This window comes from Pipistrellus hanaki, assembly GCF_964339955.1.
Source record: "Pipistrellus hanaki genome assembly, chromosome: 17".
In the NCBI taxonomy this organism is placed as follows: domain Eukaryota; kingdom Metazoa; phylum Chordata; class Mammalia; order Chiroptera; family Vespertilionidae; genus Pipistrellus; species Pipistrellus hanaki.
The window spans coordinates 30,325,081-30,339,673 of record NC_140519.1 but is presented as its reverse complement, the minus strand read 5'-3'; the positions used below and the strand labels follow the sequence as shown (position 1 = coordinate 30,339,673).

Here is a 14,593-nt window from a genome sequence, read left to right as displayed (position 1 = left end):
AACTGCTATAACAGAACAGAAGCATAGTTTGGTAGATCAGATGAGACTTTCTGAATTATGTGACCACTGAATTTTGAGATTTTGAAAAGGAGTTGGAAATGGGATTTGGAGACAAGGAAGGCAGGATGGGTCACTGCAGATACTGGGCACAGGCAGCATGTTCATGGAAAAGCACAAGGCATTTGAGGAACTACAAGTAATCTGTATACCAGGAGAGCAGGAAATGGGCAAGAATGGAGGAAATGAACAGCAATGAAACTAAGGCAGACAACAGTCACAACACAGGGACTCTTAGAAACAAGGACTCTAATCCTCGATTGGAGGACAAAAAGTTTAAGCAAAGGAGTAAGAGGAACATATAATTTGCATTTAGCAAGATCACTGCAATGAAAAAGGAAAAGGTTAAAAGAAGGATGGTAGGAGACTGTGAGAGGAATAAGGAGCAGAAATAATGAGGTCCTGGCCTAAGGCAGAGACGTGGAAGTCAGATGAAGTCACTCCAGGAATGCACTCTGAGAAGACAGCCCCGAGGAACACGGATATTCAGGGATGGGCAAAAGAGGGCTCACCGTGGGAAATAAGAAGCTGAGGTTTCAGACTCCAAAGGTTATCAACAAACTAAATGTTTAAGAGTCTGAAAGACTCTATGTTACATCTGGCAACATAGCAATAAAAGCATCTTCTGCGACTTTAGTGAGAACTCCAACAACACAGAATAGATGGAGCACTAAGTGTTGGAGATAAGTGGGAAATGAGAAAACACCTAACATGTAGAAAATTCTATTAAAAATTTTAACTATAAAAAAAAGAAAATGGCTGAAACCAGTTTGGCTCAGTGGATAGAGGTCGGTCTGCAGACTGAAGGGTCCCAGGTTCGATTCAGGTCAAAGGCATGTACCTTGGTTGTGGGCACATCCCCAGTGGGGGGGGCGTGCAGGAGGCAGCTAGTCGATGTTTCTCTCTTGTCGATGTTTCTAGCTGTCTATCCCTTTCCCTTCCTCTCTGTAAAAAATCAATAAAATATATAGGAAGGAAGGAAGGAAGGAAGGAAGGAAGGAAGGAAGGAAGGAAGGAAGGAAGGAAGGAAGGAAGGAAGGAAATGAAGCAAAAGGTAAAAGAAAATGGATAATAATGGCATACGGTCAAAAGATGTTCTTTTTGTAACTTCAAGTTTAAATGTCCTTATTCTTAAGAGATGCACTTCAAATCTTTACGGGTTAAGAGTCAATGTCTAATTTTCTTTCAAATGGTTGGGGAAGGGGAGAATACACGTTTTTATGTGTGTAGATAGAGAGCCAGGGCAAATGTGGCAAAGTACACAACTGTTGAATCTAGGTAAAGGAATATGAGTGTTCATTGTATTGTTTTTCTGAAGAGTTGAACATTTCCAAAAATTTCTAACATTGGGAAAAATAAGTTAATAAATAAGGTAAAAAAGAAACAGCCCAGAGAAACTGAAGATATCTAAGGAAGGAGGGCAGAGGAAAAAATTTGGATACTGAGAGGGCAGGAGAGGAGGGGCTGGGACTGGCCTAAGTCCATGGTAGGCAAATAGCGGCTCACGAGCCACATACAGCTCTTTGGCCCCTTGAGTGTGGCTCTTCCACAAAATACCACAGCCTGGACGAGTCTATTTTGAAGAAGTGGTATTAGAGTAAGTCTAAGTTTAAAAAATGTGGCTCTCAAAAGAAATTTCAATCTTTGTACTGTTGATATTTGGCTCTGTTGACTAATGAGTTTGCCGACCACTGGCCTAAGTTAATTACAGAATTTCTTTCATTTAATCTCATTTTAGAAGAATTGAGGCCCCCAAAATGATATTAAATGCAAGAAATGCCATAATTAACTACACAGTTAGAGTTGTTAAATACTAAGTAAGTCATTTATGTCTGTAAGTGGAACCATCAAAAGAGAAAGTTCATCAACCCTATGAGCAGGTGAATGGGGAGGTGAGAATGGGGGTGCACAGTGACAATGGAGAAAAACCATGAAGGCAAGTTACTGTCAGATGCAGAGAAAGACCTAGGATTTGTTTTTAGAGTTTAAATCTTGGAGTCTGACTACACTGTAGCAATGAGAAAGGTATTACTAGAATAGACCCTTCCTCTCCACCAAAAACTGTCTTTAAAGTACTATCATTATGTATTATAGGTAAATGTAATTATAGTGAAAGAACACAAACAAACAAAAAAGTCTAAAACTCTGCACAATAGTCTTTGTAAGGCAAAAGGAATTAAGTGTAATACATAACTATTTCACAGATACCAGGAAATCACAGGTCCATTACCAAGGGCAATTTTATGGGGATCTTTTCAGTACTAGTTCAACTAGAATTCTGAAACAGGGAGTTATTGTTAGGAGTTTCAATAAAATAGCCTTTTCTTTTATTGCAAAGGAAACAAAGAACTGAACACAGATAACTTAAACAGATGTCAACCAAGACATGCAGTGATAAGTCGGCTCTGGCTACAGTACCAATTTATCTTTAATGTACGATGCCCACCCTTCATTTACTTTTTTTTAAAAAAGGAACTAAAAGCAATCGTATGTTTTTAATGTATGAAAAGCTCAAGGCTTTTGTAACATATTTTTAAAAAACTAATAAAAGCTGCTATAAAATAGCTATTACTAGAACTTTCATCTAAAAAAAATAAAAATTAGAATTTTTTAAATGAAAGGAACTGTAGTATGTTTTATTCACAGCACAGGCAAATTTACCAGGTAAGTCAATGAACTGGTATCCACATATGGATTGTGAAAAGCAAGATCAAGCAAAATGTTTAAGGAGCTGCTTAAGAATAATTTCTGATGCGGTTTCTTAGAAAAAAAATTTTTCTTAGAAAAAAAAATTAATCAGGCAACTGGCCTGATTAATGTTATAAATTAAAATTTGAGATGAACAAAGTTTGTAAAGTAGTATTATCAATTTGGGTCAATTTAACAGTCCATTGATATCAACTTTGCTTCAAGTTTTCTCTCCCAACAGGAATACCAATTTACTCTTAAAATAACTTAGCATAAAGAGCAAAGGGCCTCTCTCACTAGTTCACATAAAACACAGAAGAAAAATACTATCATGAAGTACTGTCTAGATCTTAGCAGCTATGGAGAATTGGGAACATTTTCTGGGCCATTATAGCTGATGCTTTGGATAAGCAAACATCACAAGCCACTGGTAATGTTAAAGCACAGAAAGGCTATATGTGTTTTGTATGCTCAGTAAGGAAGCTTGGTAAAAGGTGAAGACATAAATTATATAAGCAAAAGCTTTCACATAGTAAATTTAAAATTTTTATATAACTATATACTTAATTCATCAAATTGTAACCCTGCTGAAAAAGGTTCATAGCCTAAAGCTTTAAATACAGGTGTGCCGAATGGGTTTGTAAAGCAGTAAAGAAAAATATGACCTCCTTAAAGAGCGAACTAGAGAACTACCATGGCTATGTTTGCAGTTAAACGGCATATTCTTTAGTGCCAAATTAGTCTCGAAACCTGGCTGTGTCACCTAGCACTTGTTCACTATCCAGTTTCCTTCTCCTTCCCCTGTGAAGACTTTCTGGGCCACTATGGCACATTCTGCAATGAAAAGTGGTACTTCAATCAGCTCTGCCCATCCCAGACCCTAGAGAAGATACCGGGCTCTCTGGTCCTTCTGGGTTTATCCCACTTGTTTTATGACAAAGAATCTTATATTGTTCTGTTGTACAAGCTTCTACTAGGATAACTGAAAATCTGATAAATAATTGAGCTTCTGTTCTATAATGTTTGCTTAAGAAAATACACTTTTTTTTTCTTTCAACCATTCAAACAAATACATATTGACTGACTACTGACTCTGTTCATTTAATTTCACTCTATGTATCTGTGGTTAACCTCCACCCGCCATAAAATAATTACTAATATCAAGCCTAAAGGGCTTTGCAGAGAAGCTATATATATAGAAATCTATTCATATTTCTGTTAAGAGAATAAATGGGGGGTGAGGGGAGGTGGCACATGGTAATTACATAAAGGAAATTATCTGTTTTGGAACATTTCAGTCAGTGTTTTACCAATATAATAAATAATCTTAGCAACTAGATAGACAAAGCAGCCACTTGGAGGAAATTATGTCACCACTGTCTAAGATAGCAAGACAGTGTCAGGTCCAGAAAATTCTAAGTTTAGCTGGAAATCAAATGGGAAGCTTCTACTAATAAAGTCTGCATCTGAACAAGGGCAAATGCCACCAATAAAAGAAAAAAGTGTTTTTTTGTTTTTCTCCCGAGCATTATTAAATACCCAGACATAGTACCACTGCCTCTGAGGGCAGTGTACAATAAATAACTCTGAGCCAAATAAAACCTCCCCTATGGGCATTTACCTTACCAGAGCAACAATGATCCAGCAAAGGCAGTGGAGGGCTGCTAGAACAGGAACTAATTTGTATTCAAACACTGCTTCACTTTATCTGTTTGGCATTTTTCCTGGGATCTTAGCAAGCCAGGACAAGTACTACATGTCGTTACATGTCTTAGTAGCCTCCAAATGTGCTTAAGTAATTCTTTTTTCCTGTTTGATAGGTTAGAGTCTAAATAAAAGAATCTTTTGCAGCAAGTGATAAAAAGGCACTTTCATTAGGCAGGAACTCTTACCTGCTAGCAAGACTGAGCAGTTCGTGTTTATCTGCTACAGCCGACTTCTTCTCAAGCTCCCACATTAGGACGTTGATCAGATGTGAATTTTTAATTACAATCGGCACTTCTTCAAACATGTGCTCAAAGGTGATACTTCCCTTCTTCAATCTGTGAAGCGTGTTAAACATACTTTAGTCTGGTGGTCAGAATTAAATGTTAAATTGATTATTTCATACATTTTCCTTAAACAGGCCCTCTCCAGGATCTTTGTTTCTTTAGAACTCTCTAAAAAGGGAGAGAATGTTTTAAAGTCAAGCACAACTGGAGATATTTGAATAACTGAAAATGATCTGAGCTTGCGCTATAAGCCCAGAAAATAAGATTCTTGGCAAAAGAAACTATTCTCTTTGTAATCAGGTATCTTCAAAATTTACTTGATAATAAAATGTGTCATAGGAAGTTATGCTTTATAATCTACCTCTAAAACATTTAAAATAGCTAGAAAAGAGAAATACTCAAGTTTTTGGCAAGTTCATTTTAAAATCCTACTGAAACGAAGAGATTAACAACTAGCAGAATACTACTCACAGAATATTGCACATGAATCCTTCACATCTGAATTTGCAAGAATGCAACTTCTCATAGTTTAGTTATACCTACCATACCCAGAAACTCTTCATGAGTTAGCTTTTCTTTTTAAATCCCTTGCACCTTAATTTCAAGAGAAACTAGCAATGAACTGTCTGTCAATCCTACATGAACTTAAAGCCGCTATAATAAGAATAAAAATTCCTATAATGAACACAATATGAAGAATTCTGAGTATTTCTTAGAATTTTCAACATAAACGTTCCAATGCCATTGCATAGGATCACAAAACAGTTTTATTGATTAATTCTATGCATACTTGCACCCATAATATTTCCAGTAAGCGGAATTCCTTACTGAATTTTTAAATGTTTATACACACATCCCAAAAAACAGGAGCTCAGAAAATAAGACATACAGCCCACAACCAAACTGACACAGAATTTACAATTTGATAGCTGATGATCATTCATTCCATCTCCCTTTAATCATTTTTTCTTCAAACCCAGAAGCTAATTAAATTCCCATTCCAATTGAATTCGCCCGTGGTGAGAACAGATGAGACATTCCATAAGAACAATTTAAACATGGAAAGGAAGAAATCAAGTGGCACTCGGCCATGCAGAAAACTTCTACCGTCGACATGGCAAAAACATTTCCATACCACCGAGGATTCAATAAATGTGGCAAACTAAAATCTTAAAAGAAAAATACCCAGTCCTTTACTGTGTGCCTTACAGGCCCCCAAATACTTACGCTTCGGGAGAAAAATCCTTCTCTTTACAAACTTCCATCAGTTTGGGAGTCAGTCTGTATGCCTTCAGTGAGAGAGACCCTTGGGCAGTTTTTATGGGATCTCAAATGAGAAAAAGAGAGAGAAAAATTACTAAGAATTTTGTCAGGACCAGTGCTTGAATGACCTTGGCTCTAGGCACATTCTGTTACTTAGCATATAATCTTTACAAAATAAGGATCAAAATAAATAATCAGATCACAATTTGAAACAGATTCAAACTAGTATAGCAAATAGGAAGTGAAAATGGAGGAACTTAATTTTATTTGTAACAAGTAGAATAATTTCCTCAACTAGAACCAGCAATCATGATGAAAATCAAATATATGTTCTATACATTTTATATGCATGTTATAATTAGAAGAAAAATACTGATGAATATTAAGTATTAAAATTCAGTGCATGCATTTGTGTGGTTCTTCGGTCAACTAATTTAGATGAATAGCTCTGCAAACAAAATTTATCCTAATATGCATTATTTAAATTTCTTGGTTAAAGCTGATTTTTAAAAAATCACCAAAGTCAAAGTGCTATGACAAAAGTATCTTTTTAGTTTTAGAGAAACTCATTATGTCAAAACTAACTGCTTAAACAGTCCATGAGTAAGGGAGCTTAGCACTTGCTGCATGATAACGGCTCCGGCATGCCAATATTCACCTAAAACCTGTGTTAACATTCATGTTGTCTGAAACTTAACACAGTGAAACTTTTAGCAATAGGTGATAAAATGAAAACCAAAATAGATTGAAACAAGTGGAAAATTCATCAAGGTCTGATGATGCAATGTTTCCAGCCAATATAAGTACACTTTAACAACTTGTTCTTTACTGTAATCCAATTGTTAACATACTGAAACAATTTTGGGGCAGCTCATAAGATTGATCGTATTCATTAGTATTTTTTCTGACAGATACTCAGGACGTTACATTTACTTCTCAGCTGGAAACTATATGCAAGTCTGCCAGATATGGCAAACTGTGAGTGTTTGGGGAGGGGGAAGGCTATAAAGCTGTTAAATTGCCTACAGTTCTGATACAGCACAGAACATCTGGTCTGGAGAGCTTGAGGAAACACCATTAAATAGGCCGAAAAGAAAAAAATCTTTGTGCTAAGAAACAGTCCAGGTTTTGTACGCTGCTGTCAGAGGTATAAAAAAAACTTGGCACGCTGTGTTATGATTGGTCAGTCACGTACAGAGCCAGACACTCCAGCAATCGGGGTTTGTTAGACATCTGGTCTAGTTCCACCAGCCCCTTCAAATGAGGGAGGGGAGATGGAGGAATAAAAATGAAGCAGCTACTCCAGCATTCCAAAATGTACACATCAGGGCTCTGATAGCAAGAAAAATAAACAGAAAGAAGGAAACCCTGTCTAGACTTAGCTGCTGCTGAGGCTGCTGCAGAAACAGGGTTGGTATTTACTTGAGAAGGCCTGCCAGGCTGCTCTTAGAGGCAAAAAGACAGAAAGCAAAAATAGTAGCAGTAATAATATTAAGGGAAGAAAAGAATAATAAAGGAAACTCCTACAAACCGTAAATGAGAACAACAGACTCTTCAATGGCATGCTGGTAGCTGAACTGAGAATCCAAGAGCGCTCTGGTGACGAATGAGCCATAGTAGGTGGACTGGTACCAGCCCACATGGAGATGGTCAATGTTGACATGGCGAAGGCTGCGCATCATCTCCATCTGATATTGGACTAAACAATGGGGAGGAGGGGGATAAGAGAGAAATTACTGGATGATGCCACCAACGTAACTTGTGTACAACTATTTATTAACTAATGGGAATAGGTTCCCAGACTTAAAATTCATTCAGCTCACATGCAAAGAAAAAATTAAGCTTTCAAATCATTTCAAATCACTGGGACTTTGCTTTTTTAATCAGTGAAAAAACATTTTGTAGAACAGGTATTAAAAACACAATAATACCTGTGCTAAACAAGGGATTATTTATTAAATGTAGTTTCCACACCCCCCTTTGAAAAATAGTATATGCTTAAGGAAAAAATGTGTGTAATTACTAAACCGACTTAAGAAATTTCACTGGAATCAATAAGTGAGAATTGTTATCAATGTCTTCTTCAACACAGCTTTGAAAACTGAAAAGTTAAAACCATTAGGAAAACTAATGGGGAAACAATCAATTACCACATTATTTAAATATGAACAGGACACAAGCTGTAGCTGGCTTAAAAAAAGAGGAATTCATTTTTGCCTTCATCTGGTGCCCCCTGCTGCATATGCTAAATTTAAAAAAGAATTCCTTTTTCTTATTTCTTGTTGCTTTGTGTTAAGTAATAGATAATATTTTTATTAGAATAGAGTTTTATTTTAATCTCCATGTATGGAATAAAAAGATTGGATGACTTTTGCTGTTGTCATATTAATAACTAAATACAATGTATATAATAAAGCAGCATTCCTAGAAAAATAGGTGCAAACTGACAGTAAATAAAACATTAGAAGAGCAATATAACCTAATAACGAATAGCAAATATGTGATACAGTAGAAAATTTTATAGTCAATATAACATCTAAGCTATTTCTATATAATGAAAGTATAACTATGTTGAGTAAACATATTTCTTATTTCAAAATCTAACCATTTCATTTTTAAAGCACAATCCAGTTTCAACAAAAGTAAAGTTATATGTCTGTCATTTCCTTGGTTATAGCACTACAATTTCACAAAGCAAACAAAATTCAGGATCATAAAGTGTAAAGAACTTCCCTTGGATGGGTACGGTCTTATTCTTCAACACTAGTTACCGGGCGAAAAAATTAAAAATCTGCTTATTCCAAGGGAAGTTCTAATTCTCATGATTAAAAAATGGCAGCCAACTTATCAACTACTCAAGAATTACGCTGATGCCCTCTCCAGTTTGGCTCAGTGGATAGAGCCTTGGCCTGAGGACTGAAAGTTCCCAGGTTTGATTCCAATCAAGGGCACATACCTGGGTTGCGGGCTCGATACCCAGTGGCAAAATGCAGGAGGCAACCAATCAATGATTCTCTTGCATCACTAATGTTTCTCTCTCTCTCCTTTTCCCTTCCTCTCTAAAATTAATAAAAATATTTTTAGAAAGAATTACATTGTTGTTGTTTTTCAATTTTTCCTTTTATACACAACATGATAGTCTCAAAAAGAGGAACGAAATTAAAAACAATAGTATTATATCTATCTTTCATCTTAAATTTTGGTCTCTTTAGCACACGAGACCCCTTCCCCAGCTAGTTTAACAGATTCATATCAGCTACATAAATTTAGGACAAAACCACTGGACTATTACTGTTTTAAAATTCCATAACCTTTTTAAAGTAAAGTAAAATCAGATTTGGTCAATAAAATTTGATCCAATTTGGCTTACAAATAAAGTTTCACTTTCACAAGTAAAGGGAGAACCAGACAAATTACCATTTATTTTAAAGGGATAGGAAAGAAGAGATGGGGAGAGATTACCAAGCAATTGACAGTACAAACATGATTTTCTAGGATAATCTTTAAATAATCAATACTTCCAAAGCACAGGTTAAGTAAGCCGTATAGCTCTAACATAGACCGAAGTTAAATTCTACTAACTGGCAATAGTAGAGAAGAAGACTTGAATCTAGAGATCAAGGTTCTCTTGCCAGCTCTGAGATTTCTCCCATGGGGAATCTTGCTGGCCAATGATCCTTTTCCAATGCTTAGTTTTCCCATCTCCAGAAAGATCTGAGCTCATCCCAGGCAAAATGCTATGACTCCATACTGTTCATCAGATATGCTAACTATAAGTAATGATTTTTCCATAAACTAAAGCAGGCCCTGAGGCAGCATATATTAATACTTTCAAAAGCAATGCATTCCTCTGAAAGATATTCTGTAATATCTTACTAAGTCTCCCCTTCAGTAGCCTAAATACAACAGATTTTATAATAGCATTTTAAGTATGCAGATCAGCAGCAAACCTCCAAATTCCTTCTTCATCCAGAGTCTTACCTACCTTGCAGCCCCCTGGATAGCAAAAAGAATGAAAATGAAGTGTTTCTCTCAGCAAGGAAAGAGACTAAGAGATGAGGCCTGCCATCCTATGGAGTTGCCTACCATCCTCCACTGTATTTATTTATGAGAATCAGAATATAGAAATGGAGAGATTTAACTGGAAACAGAGGGAGGCAATTCCATTTTCTGCTTCTACAGCTCAGAAAACCATGACACAGATTTTGTAAGACTTTATTAAAAACTTATTTTTAACGTGGTTAAAATTTTCATATGTTCTAAATATTATAAATGAATATAAAAATTTAAGATCAATGAGAGGTGAGTTGACAAAAATGCTTTTGAAAATCCACAATGCTGTGGAATTTTGCTATTACACACACACACAAAAATATGTGCTGGGCCTATTTTATGTGAAATTTCCAGATATTCTCTATCTTGATTTGGAATTAACATCGCAATTTAAAAAAAAATCAAACAAAAACAAAAACATACAACCTTTAAAAAAAAAAAAAAAAAAAAAAAAAAAAAAAAAAGATAAAATGTCCTCTTGGAGACCCCACAGGGAAAAACAAGGACTGCAAGTGATCTGTGACAAGATAAGGATGGGTTGCTTGGGCTCCAAAGTAAAACTGGGGACCACTGAGGGCCAGTCCTCTCCAGGACTATTCATATAAAGCTCCAAAAACTGCATGGTTTAAAAAGTTCATTTTGATCCAATAAAATTCTTAAAAAGTGATATTTTTTCCTATGTATATACAAACCAAGGAACAAAAAACAACTCACAAACAGCCAAGTGAATTGCTTTATCTCTGCAGACTTTTAGGTCTGTGTCCTTCTGATATATAGTCCTTGTCTTCCTTAATCCACACAGTTTTATCTCCTCCTCCAACCCAAGTTTTCAAAAGTACAAAACCAAAAACCTGCAAAAGCATCCTGGTAAACCTAAGTAGAGATAAGAAATGTAGAGCAGCTGGGACAGGTTTGGCTCAGTGGATAGTGTGTCGGCTTGGGGACTGAGGGGTCCCGGGTTCAATTCCGGTCAAGGGCATGTTCCTTGGTTGCAGGCACATCCCCAGTAGGAGTGTGCAGGAGGCAGCTGATCGATGTTTCTCCCTCATCGATGTTTCTAGCTCTCTATCCCTCTCCCTTCCTCTCTGTAAAAAATCAATAAAATATATATATTTTTTAAAAACTGTGCTTCCAGGCAGCACCATTAATGAACAGATCTCTGCCACCACATCTACTCACCCCTCTGGCCTACAGAAGATACAAAGAAAAAACAAATCCTGAAATGGTGACATGCCAGTAAATTTTACAAGAAAAATAAGGACCGGTCATTCCAGATTCTGATCTCTGGAACAAAAGCCATTGTTTGTGTGACTATGCTAGTCTCTCTCAGGAGTTCTATTAAGCATGGATAGGTATACATACAAGAAACCCAAATGAGCTATAGCACTAATATACCAGCTACAGGGTACAGGCTCATACCAACTGGAAGTGACTGTGACAACACTGTGTCAGCCCACAGGCTCTGGCAAGTGGGAGCTGGAGCTGTTTGCCTCTCATGCCATGCCAGCCTCATGTTCCTGGGCTGGAGTTTTATTTAATAAGCGGATATAAAAGACGTGACTAGACAGAGATCTAGGGAATGCCTCACACCTAAGAACAGAGAGATCTCTTCAAATTAACAAGAAGAAAAAATGGGGCCCCTTGACATAAAGTACCTGAACTCCACATTGTTGAGTTAATGCAGATCAATGAAGTAAGAAACAAGCACTTATAGGCAACTTTGTAGAGCTGGTCCAGGTTAGACAAGCTTTCATTTTCGTTCTAAATTTCTCTTATTTAACAGAAACCCAAGCAGCAATTTCAACCAAGGATACTACTTCTGAGTTAATGGCTAAATAATCCCGGGGAATTTCCCAAAGATGAAGAGCAAGGGGAAAATCTTTTTGAAGGGGGGACTATTTTAGAGTTTATGATAATATTCAACAGAAGGGCTCAGAATTGCATAGTGAAAAGTTTAGGGAAGAACTTTTTAAACAATTGTAGTTTAAAAAGCTAACACCCTATCGAAGTAGTACACAGCAAATGAAAGTCAAAGACTAATTAGTAGTTACTACTAAGCCAATTCAATTTTCTACAAAAGCTACACTTAGATGTAACTGAGGTGGTGATACAAAACTTTAAAGGATTTTAAAATGAGCTGAAGTTTTCTAAATCTCTCCAACCTTTACAATTGTCTTAATTTGTTAAGTCTCTCTGAAGCAAAGAAGAGCCTGGTTTACAAAACTAAATAATTTCCCGAAGTCTGGCATCAATATATTCATATTCACTTTTTCTAGATACCCTTTACAAAAATAGTCAAGTTTAAATTGCTGAGAACTAAAACTGTCTTAACTGAGGCAGGCTGCCCAATAACTATTCCTTTCAAAAATCCGCCACAGACAGGCTCAGTGGTTGAGCGTCAACTTATGAACCAGGAGGTGATGGTTTGATTCCTAGTCAGGACACATGTGGCTGAGTTGCAGGCTCAATCCCTGGTAGGGGGCTTGCAGGAGGCAGATGATCAATGAGTCTCTCTCATCGCTGATATTCTATCTCTCCCTCTTTCTCCCTTCCTCTCTAAAATCAATACAATAATATGTATTTTTTAAAATCCACCACATTTGTTGGGCTTTCTCCTGTTTTATCTACAAATATGAAAACACTGAAAATACAATAATATGTTGTCCTATATTTAAATGCTATAGAGTTACTCAGCCAAATAACCAGGCGTTTGAGATTTGAGTTCTCCTGAAAATCACTGGGGAGGAAAATGGGTTAGAAGCTTTTCAGTAGGAGTCAAATAATTAGCTAGCATTCTTTTCACCTTCAATTCCTCATTCTCATTTTTAAGGTTATCTTTTTTATTTCATTATTTTAAGGAAGCCCTCATGAAACAAAATTTCTCATTGAAAAACAGGAACAAAGAATAGCCCACAGTTGGCCAGGCTAGGGATGAGCAGAAAGTAAAGTTACCACTGGTACAGCTGCAGCATACTCTAGAGCTCTCTCAGATCAAAAGGAAGAAAGTGTTTTACAGATATCTCATTAGGGAACTCTTAAAGAACAAAGAGTTTAAATTTTAACTTAAATTTTAAAAATTTAATGGATCTATTGTCTTAATGATACTGTATCAAATCCAAATTATTTTAAAATGTTATAAAATTATATTTGAAATAAACAGTATAGCCTGAAAGGGTAGAGCTAAGCACTAAGAAAGAAACTAGCACTTAGTGAGCACTTATTATGTCAGACTTCCTGCTAAGTGATCTACATGTTATCTGACTTCATTCCTCACAATAACTCTAATGAGCTAATCACAATTATTGAAATCCTTTTAGAAAGCTGTCTCTCACAGCTTGTACAGTGGCAGGACTCAAGTTTACTTCAGAATTTGACTTCAAAGCCCAGGCAACCACCATTTACAAAAATTCATCTCTTCTTACTGGCAAAGTATAAATTATTTCTGAATAAAACATAATAAAGAAATACAACAGAAATCCACAATTTCTAAAAGTTTTCAGAAAACACTGTATGTACTTGTTTGATACTAAGTTAACCAATAATTCAGCACTCCAGTAAGATTTTAAATGATGAAACCTTCAAAGATTTTTAAATGTCAAAGATGATAATTATCGCAAATATGGAATCAAACTCCTAAAATATTTCATTCTATGTTGCTATTTGAAACTTATGCCGAGACTGCTTTATAACTAAGAACTGGCTCAGATCACAGATGACCTGTACAAACACATCAAGTAAGGGAACAGGGACCAAATCTAGTAGTACACACTCTTTGTAGCAAAGAAACAAATTAAGCCCAATCAAGAGGTGGCAAACAAACAATTCTGAAACAAATCAATGACTTCAACAAACAGAATAGGGAAGTGAAATACGTCAGAATCTCCTATCTGTTCTAGCATGAGGGCTAACCCGAGCAGGACTGCTAAGAAAATCATCACGAGCCTCTTTCCCAGCAGCACCATGGGACACCAGTGAGCACGGGAAGGCTAGAACTGTGAAGGCTCTGCTCCATTATTTAACAAGACAAACGATCCTGTACTTTTCTCTTCATATCAGATTTTCTGCCAAACTGCACATACGTTTCAGGCAATGTTCAAAGCTAGTAGCAGATGTAGATTTACGCAAACAGAATGTGCATTTGGAAAAAGAATTAAATACAAGTCTTCTTTGGGTGGAGAGAACAACGGAGTACACACATTTCTTAAAACTTCCATATTATCTTCACCCAGTCTATATCACATATTCATCCTTTTTTCTTTCAATTAGTACATGTGTTATGAAGGCCACCCCTTGTAACTGCCTAACAAGTGTGGTAACAGTTCAATTTTTCACAATATAGTGTCCAATATAATTTCTACTCTACCTATTCCATTTAAATTGGAGTAACAAAAATACTGCCTTTCTTAATAATCTTACAGAAAATATTTAAGTAGTTCATTTATCTTAGGTGCTTTAATTTCTTCTTTAAAATGTTGATGAATTCTGACAAATAATCTCTTCTTAATACCAAACTGAGAATAAGGGAAGGGGAGGAAGGAGGT

General features: G+C 36.2%; 1 protein-coding gene across 1 annotated transcript in view; it reads right to left on the bottom strand.

Moving 5' to 3' along the window:
* Nucleotides 1-14,593, bottom strand: part of EIF3H (eukaryotic translation initiation factor 3 subunit H) — an 80,753-nt gene that overhangs the window by 9,230 nt on the left and 56,930 nt on the right. The window contains exons 3-5 of the mRNA XM_084864990.1: nucleotides 7,531-7,698; nucleotides 5,964-6,063; nucleotides 4,638-4,787 (exon numbers count right to left, since the gene is read on the bottom strand). Of these exons, the coding sequence (XP_084721116.1) occupies nucleotides 4,638-4,787; nucleotides 5,964-6,063; nucleotides 7,531-7,698 (418 nt within the window). The remainder of the gene's footprint in view (nucleotides 1-4,637; nucleotides 4,788-5,963; nucleotides 6,064-7,530; nucleotides 7,699-14,593) is intronic.